General features: G+C 43.7%; 1 protein-coding gene across 1 annotated transcript in view; it reads left to right on the top strand.

The window, feature by feature from the left end:
• Positions 1-12,425, top strand: part of MAPK8IP3 (mitogen-activated protein kinase 8 interacting protein 3) — a gene marked incomplete at its 5' end in the record, with an annotated part of 62,212 nt that overhangs the window by 30,005 nt on the left and 19,782 nt on the right. Inside the window, 6 exon segments of the mRNA XM_084271098.1 lie at positions 2,228-2,330; positions 4,601-4,719; positions 7,930-7,937; positions 7,941-8,010; positions 9,380-9,397; positions 11,713-11,770. Coding sequence (XP_084127224.1) covers positions 2,228-2,330; positions 4,601-4,719; positions 7,930-7,937; positions 7,941-8,010; positions 9,380-9,397; positions 11,713-11,770 — 376 coding nt within the window.

Raw genomic sequence — 12,425 nt, forward strand, 5'->3', positions numbered from 1 at the left:
AGTTTCCTCTGCAGATTTACTCATAAGTATTTTATATCCAGTTGTTCATATGCCAGATTTGTCAGTCAGATTAAATACTTTCCCTTCTGTGTGCGTATCCCTCACCTTGATATGTTTAAAAATAGCAATTTATCCAGCTGGTTTTCTCAGCTAAACACGCTGTTTTCTCTGTTTCTTGTCCAGGAAGCCCCTTGAAACTTTGGAAGTTACAGTTGTTTTCTCCCCACTTCCCAGAGTATTTTACAGAATCGAGTACATGATTTTTTTGTCAGGAAAGCCAGCACCAGGCTGTATGAATAAAGAAAATGATGTAATAACATGATAAGAGCCCATTTCTGTGCTTTCTGATACAGCTGTGCCACTGTAGTATCAGAGCATTTGCTGTATTTAGACTTGAAGCAGAATTCAGAAATGGGAAGTGGTCTGTTTTACAGGTCATGACCTTGCATTCCAAAGGACTGTAAAACTAGCTGAAGATGATAGGAGAACCTGTGCAGGAGCACAGGGCTGAGTGTAGGTCTCCAAAATTACCTTCTAAAACAGATGATCATCTTTTTCTCTAAGTGTTGCCGAGGAAATTCCTCTGCAAATGTCCACAGCTGGTTTCTAGCAAATGAAACTGACACGTAACATCTTTTGGTGTAGCATTTGAATGAGGATTGTGATGCCTGAGTCCCATCCTGTACTCACAATAGCAGCTGAGAGGGGTCCCAGGTACCAATCTGCCAGGCAGTTGTTAGTTCTCCATCGACATATATGGTGTCTGCTCAGCCAGCTGTCAGACTGATCCATCCCATGACCCTGGCCAAGGCGAGGCAGTGTGAGCATTGGTACCCAAGATGTTGAGCACAGGTGTCAGTAGCTTGAATGACCTGTCAATACTGATCCTTAGTTTTATTGTTTTGCTGCTTTACAAGCTCTTTTACCAGCAGTAGCTTCACTTCACTTCTGTACATGTGCAGCTCTGAACTCCCTGTGCACACGAAACCTGCCTTTTTCTTGCCTGTGGAATCTGCTCAAGGCACACAGTTGTTTCTTCCTGATGTGCTCTGCATATTCAACCTTTCCTCACACATAATGCAAAGTTAGATCTCCATGCTGAGGAGAAGCACAGATACTTGAATTCTAATGATGTATTTTATGAATCTGTAATTAAAATGCCTGTCAGTGATGCAAATGCCTTAGAGCTGAACTACCAAAAAAAGGTACTCAGTAACACTTATAGAAAAGCTTCCCAGCTTGAAAAAGTAAAGAAGAGGAAGCCCCTGTTTTTGTGAGCCTGAGAACCACTGGTGTGTGGATGCCTGCTTTGGCAGCAGATACACATCTCGCTTTGTCTTCAGAGGTGGCACTTTTTGCACCATGCCAGCCTGGAAGAATAACATCAACACTCCAGTTGTCACGGGCTTTGTGTATTTTGCTGCTGAGGCTGGCTGGAAAGGTCAGAAATTTCACATCTGAGGTCACTGAGGGACTAACAGAGTTTACAAATTAGGTCTTTAATCCTTCCAGAATTCCTTTCTGTGAACAGACACAGTGTTCATATGGCTTATTTAGGGTAGGTGCAAGGTGGTGCTTTTGAACAGTTCAGTATCCAGGAAGTGTGCCTTGGCAAGGGGAGGCAGCTGCTTACCTTTTAAATAGGACTTGAGGCTGTAGATCATACAGAAACCAGAGTACATTTCATGTGTCGGTTTGAAGTGAAATGTCTCTGTATTGGGCATCTAAACCAAGTGTAGTCTTGAGAACTTGTATTGAAAACATATTTCTATTAAAATTAAACAATGGCAATTTGTAACTACACTAATCTCTGTGAAGCTATCCAGAAAATCTTTGTGTTGCCTTCCATCCCAGCTAAAGCTGCAGGTGGATTGAAGAGATCTTACTGACAAGTGAAATGTTTACTTGCAATTTATTTTAATGAATGAAATATTTCTGTTTATCACATTTTAGTGAGATTCCAGGCCAATGACTTTTAACACCCTGGTATGGTGGCAGGGAGGAGACATTTATGGTCTTCCTGCTCTGGAATTCTGAGGGGTTTCTTCCCAGCACTGTTGAATTTGTGACTCCAGGTGATCAGCCACGTTCTGTTCCTATTTTAAGACTTAGAACAGAGCACCATAAAGTTTTGAAACCCTGATACTCAAAGCTTCTAAAGTCCCTTCAAGGAACACAACACTGTGAAAGTCCTGATCCTGTGGATCATATATATTGTGTTTTCTAGGAATGGGCAGCAGCGATGAGTGGTCTGATGTTCAGGACATCATAGACTCTACTCCGGAGCTGGATATGTGTCAGGACCCCCGCCTGGAACGCACTGGTAACAGGTATTGGTTGTGACTTTTCACTGTGTGCTCTTTTGCTTGGCTCTGTGAGGGTTGAGGAGGGGATGCTGTGGCTTTCACTGAGTTCAAGATGCAGCTGTTTGAGCAAGTCTCTGTATGCTGCATCGTTCGAATACGAGGGGTCCTGACCTAGAAGACAGATGTCTGGTGGCAGTCTGCAGAAGCAGCTGTCCCTCTGACCAAGAGCTGAGCTTGCTTGCATTGCTGGGTCAGAGGGGATGGAGAGATGGAGCGACAGAACATTTCATAGAATCACAGAATCCTGGACTAGTGGTGTTGGATGGGATCTCTGGAGATCTTCTAGTCCAAGCCCCTGCCCGAGCAGGTTGCAAAGGACAGTGTCCAGGCAGATTTTGGAATCTGTGGGCAGCAGGAGACAGGACTCAAGTCAGATACACCTACAGTGTAGCTCAGAGAAGGACTGAGGGCACAGCCCTGAGTTTAAAGGGGGTGCTTGGGCTTGTGGGTAGAGGGGTGCAAGTCCCAGGTGAGAATGGTCAGAGCAATTTTGACCCATCTGTGCACTTGGGACCTTGATGGAGTCCCCTGAATTAGCAGACTTAGACTGAACTACTCTGCTGCTCTGGTTCCTGTCCATCACCTAATCCTGTTTAGCTCCCTAAAGGCTATTAATTTAGCTCACTAATTGAGCACCCTAAAGTCTATTAATTTTGGCCCCTTCTGTGAGGCATGTATTAATATAGGCACCTTAGCTTTACTAAGGTCTGGTGGTTAATTTTAAAGAACTCATTCCTTTTTACCCTTGTCCAGTGCATGATTTGCAACTACACCACCAAAAAAACCCAACCCCTGGCTCTAATACCCTGACTAAGTGAAAGCAAGGTTTTCTCACAGGCACACTCAACAGGACTGGATTCCCCCTGTTGAGACCCTTCATTAAGAAGGGTATGGGCAGCAGTAACAGATGTGGAATGGTTCTGTCAGAGCATGTAGGATGCATGGACAGTAGGGTCAGATCTAGGGAGCAAACCCAGCTCTGTGTGGGGGAGACAAAAGTGAGTGGTGAGATCAGATTCCAAATTGGGCAGACCCAAGGAAAGGAAGGGAATGGAGAGGAGCTGCTCTGGGAACTCTTCAGGCAGTGGTCTCTGATCCAAGTAGTGAGACTGAAAGCTATGGGAAACACAAACTGACTCTGGGGCTGCTGGAACTCTAGGTGCCAGCTGAATTGAGTCTTCAGGTCAGATGCTGAGTGCTGTTTGCTTCTTGTCACTTGTGCTGGGCATTAGGCTGGAGGAACTGAGTAATTCTAGTGCAGTCATGGCATTTGTAACTCCTCAGTGCTCTTAGGTGTCTGGGCAGCTGTGACTGAAAATCAACCACTATTTTTCTTTTTTCTGCAACATGCTTTAACTCTGCAATATCAGAGGCAGCTACTGCCCTGCACTGGGAACCTGCAGGCTTTTATCAGAAAGACTTGATTTATCTAAGAATGAAGCTATACAACTCCAGATAGTCTCCAGTGGTACTGACCTTTCTGTGAGAGTGCTGGAAAAATGGCACAGCCTCTTTCCATGCTGGCTGATCCTCTCACACAAGGTGTGGCACTGAAATGACCCACAGTAAGGCCATTTTTCAGGGCAGGCAGTGGCAGCCCCCGAGGTTGGCTCGCCCTTGCCTCCAGGAACAGCTCTTCTCTGTTTGAGCCATGAGACTGTCAAGGAGTGTGAGAGTCTTGATTGCACAGAGGACACCAAGAGGCAGAAATACACTTCCCTGTGATGGGATGTGAAAACATTCACTTTGTTTTACCTTGAATGAAAGATGTTTTGCTGACGTGGGAAGAAGCATTTCGGTACATAGACCAACCTTTGGGCTGGTGTCACTTGCTAGCTGATGAAGGAAAAAGACCATCTGAGTCCTGTCTGGTCTTGTTATTCTCTGTTGCTATCTAAATTGGTTGAGAATCCTTGCAGAGTTTGGAAAGTCAGAGCTGAGAGCTTCTGCTAGTTGAAATTTTTCTATCATATTTTGATTTAAAAAGAAGTCACTGGGCAGGTTTGGGGCTGTGCATGGTAGGTACTTGTCCATGGTATGGGGAATAAAACTCCATGTGTTCCCTAAATCAGCTCATGGTGAACAGGTGGAATGTGCTCTCTGGGTTTTGATCACAATGGTCTGGGATGCTCAGTATTTCAGAGAAATGTTCTAGCTTAAATGTTGCCAAGTAACCAGACTCCTTGGCTCCTTCAGTTCTGTTTTGATTGTTGTTTTTTTTCTTCCAACAACAGCCCAACTCAGGGGATTGTGAACAAAGCATTTGGCATCAACACAGACTCTCTGTATCACGAACTTTCCACAGCAGGGTCGGAAGTGATTGGAGATGTTGATGAAGGAGCAGATCTGCTAGGTAAACACTTGTTTAGAACCATGCTGGTTTTCCTCAAACTACCTTTTTTTTCAGAACTCGGATATTTGGCTTTAAAAAAAATTGTATGGGAATGGAGACATTATGTGACTGAAATGATGTGCCTGCAGTACAGCAATGCTTACTTAGAAAATAACTTCAGGTGTTCAGTAGCTTTTATTTGTGTTGCTTTATCTGTGTAAGTTATTTGTCCATTGGATTCTCCCACACAAAAAGCTTGACAACAAAATTTGCTCCTTGTGCTTCCTCCTCTGGTAATTTTACACAGCAGCAGTTTTACTTGGAATGAAGTGCTTGTTTGGAATTTGAAAGAAAGTAACTCCTTTTGTTAAGGTTTTGAAGTTCCAGTGATACAGAAATAATATGGTCTGTATTGGAGTTTTCACCCTTTCATAGTCAGGCTGAGAGCTGTAGAAATTAATCTTTTATGCTGATTCTGAAGGAGTTTGTAATACCTGAAGTCTGGTTATATTTGGTGTTCCTGACTAGGACTTTGAAGTGCTCAAACAGCTTTGCCTCAGGTACCAGCCTGAGCCCTTGCCCTCTTTGGGGTTGGTCTCTTGAGTATCTAGACTAAAGTCTAGATATCATGACATGACAGAAATTAAGCATGCCCTGATGGCTGTTTTCCAGAATCCAAAAATTATGAGCAGTCTTTGCACACTCAGACAGCACAGGCAGCTGACAAAATTTAAAATTTATAACTGTGTAGCTCACTTTCTGTTTTACTGCTTGAATTAAGGACCCTAAGAAGAGATGAAGACTCCAATAATACCCCTTTTATGCATCTAGCAGCAAGAGATCTGAAAGGGTACATTTGCTGATGCAAGAACTGCTTATGGATAATCTTCTAAGTTTGATTCTTTATACATGTCCAGATCAGGATGACCTAAATCGTGTCACAGATTTGCAGCAGCTCACATTTGCAGAAATTAAATTAGGAAGAGATTTGATCATCTTGGAGTATGAGTCTTGTATCAGGACCCTCCAACAGTGATTTTTACACTACTCACTGAAAAGTTTACTGTGAAGACTTGGACTGACGAGTGGAAAGGAAAGTTAATGCAATACTGCATGCTTTATCAAGCTTAAAACTCCCTGTAAGTGTTATTACTCCAGGCAGTAGTGTGACTGCAATGTAAGAACACCTTCCAGAGTGCCATCAGAACACTGGCAATACCTTTTTGATATGGAGAGGTTTGTGGGGTTTTTTAGAAGCATGGTGCTGTCCCTGCAACTGCAAGAGAGCTCTCCTGCATGGATTGATGACCATTGCCTGAAGTGTTAAAACATCCCTTGTTTCACCTCCAACACAAGATTGCCAGAAGTGGTAGTAGAAATGTAGAGAGACTTTGTTGAACAGCACCCATGTAAGTGTGGCTTATGAAGAGAATGTGTCTGTGCTGGGGCAATTTTCTGATCTGAGCAGAGCAGCAAAACTCTTGCAGCACACAGCAAGCTGGCCCAGTGGGAAGGCTTCTCCTTGTTCCTTTTCAAACCTGGGAGTTGGGCTGTGATGAAAGCAGGTAGTTTTGTAAGTTTCCTGTGAAAAATGTTAATCTAATGAATCTTCTTGGAATTCTGGCCACTCACTGTCCACATAGAAGTGTTCTTTCAAATGAATGCATGTGTTGCCAGGATTGTACAAAAGGGAGAAGGCAGAGAAAGATCTTAGTTGTGTCTCTGACCAAGAAAAGAGATTTGTTCTTCTCCCCACACACACTCTGCACAATAGAAAGCACTGAGGAAGTCTGGTAAAGGTGGAAGCAAGAGGCTAGATCTTAGCACTGACAGATCTGTCAATGTGATTCAAAATTCTGCCCTTTTTGTTAGGTAAATTGTTCTGTCTTTCTGCTGTACCTTTGAGCCTGAAGAGCCACAGAGGAAATTGTGCTTTATGGAAGTGATGTAAGAAACAAGATCTTCAAGCCAGAGTTCTCTTTCTTTCTGGGTCATATTTGGAGCTTCCTTCTCTCTGTAAGAAGTTTATCCCACCTAAATGAAATTTGAATACTTCCTCTCTTAAAGTCTCTCCAAAACTTGGCAGTTAATCTTCAAAGAATATTCTTATTTTGGGCTCAGTTTCTTAAAGAAAAAGCAAGCTCATTAAAGAGGACTTGAAAGTAGAAGGAACTCAGAGAAACTACTCCTGAGGAGTAGCTGTCAGGCAAGTCTGTTTCTTGAACGGAAAGTCTCACTACTTCTGGGTGTCTGTAAAGTGGCCAACATCTCATGGTATGAAATTGGCTCTTTTCATTGCAGTTTGTGACTATAAAATAATAAATAACATATGTGGGCATTTCCTTCTGGCTCTAATACTGCTTTCTATACATGAGTTTGTATAGGAAGTATTCTGGAGAAGAATGTGGAGTAAGAATGATTATTTACATGTGGTATTTGTAGACCAAATTGCCTTCTGCCTCACTACAGCCTTAGGCACAGTGGTTGGCTGTTTTCCTGCATATTGGTTCTTACCTCCTGATCCCCTTTGTCCCATCTCCCTCTTCCTGGTCTGCCCCATCCTAAGAATTTCTGGACGTGAAGGAGCACCAGCAGTTTGTGTGTGTGCTATGGGTGGGTCCTTCCTTTCAGTTTTAGGATGCCTGACTGCATTTGCTTTGGAGATTAAAACCTCCCTTCAAATAACAGGGGGGTTGTGGTGAAGACAGAAATCCGTCCATGTTAGCGGTAAGTTTATGCACAGGAGTTGAAATGGGATTATCAGGTTGTGTCCCAGTACTGCTCTAGAAAAAAGAAGGGAAAAAAGTTTAAAATGCAACTAATTGTCTTTTGCAAGCTGAAGTGTCATTGAAGAGTATATTTATCACCAAAAGATCTAGTTGCTAAAATCACAAGGGGAGGGGAAATGAGAAGGTAGTGGGAATTAGCTGTTCTGCATATAGTGGTAGACCACTAAATAAAGATACAATAAAGAGAAATAAAGTTTTATCCAGTCCAGGAAGTTGCAATTGCCTGAGATTAATGTCTGGAGAACTGAGGGCAGCTGAGGCATGTGGTTGCAGTTGTACCACGGGTTACCTTCCCTTGACTTTTTTTTTATGTCCTGTATGTAGAGTCATGCCATCTCAGTCATGGCAGGTCCTGTCCTTACTATTTCATGCCTTTTGACATTGAAATGGCTGAATCATTGTTAATTTTTTTTGAACAAAATTTTTATTTTGTTGGTTTCAGTCACTGATTGATCCTTTTTCACTTCCTTTTTCCCTTGTCTCTCTGTGCTTCGCTGGACATGGCCCATAGGGGAGTTCTCAGGTGTGTATCTCCTCTGCTCAGTTTCCTTTCTCGTTTCTTTTTCCCTTGCTGAGGTGGAATGACGTGGTATACACGTGTGATACTCCCCTGCTCTTGTCCAAACACGGTTGGCTTTGCGGACTTCTCCCACCTTTGCCTCGCTTGGTTGCCTTGCACCGGTGGGTCCCTGGGCAGCAGGACATCCCCGCTCTGTGCTCACACGCCTGCTGCCTCTCAATAAGCTTTTCTTGTGTGGCTTCTGCAGGTTTGCTCCACTGTGTTACACTGGCCTGTCACTCAAGGTCTTGGGGCTCACGGTGCTTTTTTCCCCCCTGTGCTTGCAGCAGGGCTCGGGTGGGCACAGCACTGAGTGAGGTTCCCACTCTCAGCAAACCACGCTGCGAGGAGACCCTCCGTCTGCGTGATGGCTGCTGTGGGTTAGTTGGTGCATAGCAGCCCTGTTCTGGAATAGCTGTAGTGACATTAAGGACACCTTATTGATGGATTAGAGTGACAAAGCCTCTGTCTTTCATTGGAGCTTTGCCTTTCTGGCAGGAGTTTGAGTGAAAGCTCTGTCTTATGTGGTGAAGGAGACTCCCTGCCATGAGGCCATGGCCTGTCATCAGAAGGTTTGCACCTTTCCATATAATGCACTTGGGCCCTGATGCAGCTTCAGGTGAACTCAAGGGGATCCCTCTTGATTTCAGTGCAAATTGGATGAAGTTTTCCCTGTAGTGAAGGCAGGTGACTTGCGCAGTGCAGCAGCGGAATGCTGTGTGGTGATGAGGTCTGTCACGTTTCTTTGCCTGGCACCTTTTGGTGTTGGCTCTGTGGAGGTGACAAAAGGATAGGATGACATCATCCTTTCTTTTACTTTAAAACATTTTTAGTGTAAGCCACTTTTTGTGCTTGTTTCTCAGAAAACCTCCCACTGTTGGGTTGGAGCTGGTCACACTGCGGAGGTGGATTTGGGCCTGTGCGAAAAGCCCAGATGAGAGCTTTTGAGATCCACCCCCTTTTGTTTTCCTCCTGCCCCTGTCCTTCCCTCACCCTGTTCATAATGTCTGTTGAATTACCTTTGTTGTGGGGATGGGAAACCCAAAGATGTTTTGGGCAGGGAAAATAATTAATACAGAAGGAACAAGCTCATCAGGAGCTTTTCCTGACGTCTCAGGTGTCTGTTAGGCCAGGCTGCAGCAGAAGGAGGTGTTAGCGTAGTTGCTACCGAGCATCACGTATACTGTCACCACACACAGATGTACACATGCTGATGAGCTGCTCTGTTTGCTATTTACAGACTGGTACTTAATGGCTGCTTTTTTCTCTTCCTTTCTCCCCCTTTGTCCCCATCTCTTTCTGTTCCCTTTCTCGTGTGGGATGGCTCTCATAGTACGGGATGATTTCTTTGGTAAGGCGAAGGCCTTTTTCCTTTTTTTTTTCCCCTCTTTTTTTTATTTTTTAATGTGCTTTCTATTTTTTCTAAATTTCTTCCATTCACTCACCATCCCTCCATATGTCTTGCATTACCTTGGTTTGGTTTTTTGTGATGGTGATATCACCTCTCCAAGAAGCAGGACGCAGCTGGTCGGTAGTGGTGGTTTGGGGATTCTCTCTGTTTCTTGTAGTTGATTACCCACTTTGATGCTTCATCCTATTTGCCTGACTCTGGGAGGTAGACAGTGTAGGATGAGCTCTGTTAGACAGAGCTCTGTCCAGACTTCTTTTCCCTTTACTCCACAGCACAAAAAGGTGAAGTCATCTCCTTCTAGAGATGGCCACTCCACAGTGGGCTTTTTACCCATTACAGCCTGTATAAGGTTCTCTCATAATGTCTGTTCTGTGCCTCTGGGATGGCTTCATCCATTTCTTAGTTACAAAACTAGCCCTTCAGACCTCTCCCTGGTTAAAGCATTGGGCTGTGAATGTGTCACACAAATAAAGTAAAAGCCATACTGATGGTTGGGACTCTGTATGGCTTTTAGTTGTGGCATCATAGGAACTTAGGTGAAGAGGGTGAGTTTTCTCTCTCAAGAACATCTACAGAGAGGGATAAATGACTCAAGGATGGGAAGGAAAAAGATTTAGTCCCAAAAAACCTGTAGATTGAATCTTTCCCTGGATGTCTTTCAACATCCTTGTCCCCTTTTAGAGTCTTACTAGCTAAATAATGCTTTTGTCATTTGTAGAATCACTAAAAAGGAACAAGAAAATCATGTAACAAACAGATGACTTCTTGGTCTTCCAGTCAACATATGGCATGCCACAGAAAAAAGGGCTATAGGTCGTTCACCTTACCAAACCAAAAATACACTTGGGTTTATACTGCAGTTAGTGTACTTTGCTTCTTTGCTGTTTGCAGTATTCTTTGACACAGCATCCAAAGAACACATTGCCTGAAACATCAAAGTGATTAATTATCTGTCTACTAATTTTTCAAAAGTTATTTGAAAATGCTGCTTCTTACTCATTCTTGCTGGGAATTTGCTTTTGCCATCATAAATTCATCCCATTTAACTGTGGGAAGAGGCACTGTATGTTGGAGTGTTGTGACGTGTTCTCACTTCTCGTATGCTGCCATGTTTCTCTAACTTCCATTTATTTCAAGACTGTGTTGCTTTTATTTTATTGCAAATATCGATCAGCAAATAACGGGTCATGCACACTGATGATGTCTTTGCTGCAAAGTAAGGTAGTTCAGAGGGCAGGACAAGGAGCACCTCACTGGTGGTTGTGAGACTTTTGTGCTCTGGGACTCGTGGTAAGGAATGAGCTGCAGCCCTCCGTACTGTCCCACAACAGGGAGAAGTTACTTTGCTGTTAGCTCTCAGGTGGCCTCTATTCCCCACTGTGAGATAGAAGCTGACCCTGGGAGCCTGCAAGTCTCTGGAAGTTGGAAACAATCCAGATGTACTTTTGGTCCCTAAATTCTTTTCCATTTGGCTTTATGAAATACTGAATTCGACCTTCACTCTTAGCCCCAGATTTTTCAAAGAGCTTGCACCCCAATCTGTGTCTTGCAGCTGTTGTATGTTCATGCCCAAGTGCAAGTGCAGTGTGTCTGATATAGATGTTTTCTTGAGTGTGGGTCCTAAGTGGTGGGACTGAGACTTCAGATATTAAACATCTGTGAGAAAACTTCTACATGTGTATAGAGCAATGGACAATCTACAGTCCTCTTAAAATTGCTCTGGTGGAAGGCTGATAATGGGAAGCCTTTCATGTGCATGAAACTGGTCACAACCATGATCCCAAATACGTACCAAGAAACAGAAACTTTGGCTTATACTAAGAAAGAAAGAAAATCACTGATGTACAGATTTGTCCCACAGTTTGGACAGTGTTCTGCTGTCCTCTGTGAGAAACCCATGAGCTTCTACCTTCTTTCTGTATGAGTGCTGATAAAAAATGGTTGCAGTAGCTCATGGTTGGACCAGGAGTTACTGACTTGACTTCCTCTAACTGGCATTAGTAATCCCTGGAAGTCTGTGAAAGTTGGGGTAAGAAGCTAGGTCTGCCTTTGGGCTCTGCAGAAGGAGACATGGGTGTCTTTGCTAGTGCTGTGTGGTCTTTCAGCAAGAGGCACTTCACTCTCCACAGCAGGACACAGAAGCCTAGGGAAGCCTAACGAAAGTGTTTTCTCTTCTTCAAGCATGAGTCAGGCAGTGTGCCACACAACTGTATTTCTAGGAGAGCAGGTGAAAACTGCCTGGCCTTTCTTTTCAGGAATGGGCAAAGAAGTGGGGAATCTGCTGTTGGAGAACTCGCAGCTGCTGGAGACCAAGTAAGGAACTGTTGCGTGCTCTGAACTGCCTGCCTAGTTATAACTGAGATCTCATCGTCAAGTAGGTCTTGGCCAGAAGTCTTGTCTCACAGGGGCTTGTTTATCTAACAGGTTCTTTTGAATACATGTTCCTTCAACTGTAGAGGAGGAATTGCTCTTCTAAGCAACTTACCTGTTTCCTTTCTGCAGGCACTTGGGTGAAGTCTCTGGGTGTGTGCTGGTAGGGTCTGTTCCCAACTGAAATCAGTGGCAAACTCCTAATTCACTTCAGTGGGAATCTAGATGTGGCTCTGAGCCTCTGGGGAGTATTGCTGTCTATAAGGTTTTATTTGCAAGGTTTGCTGTTTGGAAAGAAAAGTTCCCTCCTATTGAGAAGAGCTTTCAGAGACTGAACAGTTGATAATAGCAAAGCAAAAAGTGTAATGGACTTAGTTTTTGGGAAAGGCTGGCAAACCAGATACTAAAGCTAAGCACCCAGGGTGAGGAAGAGGAAGGCAAAGTACTCCCAGGGGAGAGTTTGAGAACTTACTATTATAGGAAGCTGATGATTTTAAAGATTTTAAGGTACTTTGGAGATGATTGGAAATGCTTATTTATATCACCATCATCAGCAATTAATTAGGGATGGCAGCAGTTCTGAAAGGCACGTTTCAGA

The sequence above is a fragment of the Gallinula chloropus genome, assembly GCF_964237585.1.
Source record: "Gallinula chloropus genome assembly, chromosome: 15".
Taxonomy (NCBI): domain Eukaryota; kingdom Metazoa; phylum Chordata; class Aves; order Gruiformes; family Rallidae; genus Gallinula; species Gallinula chloropus.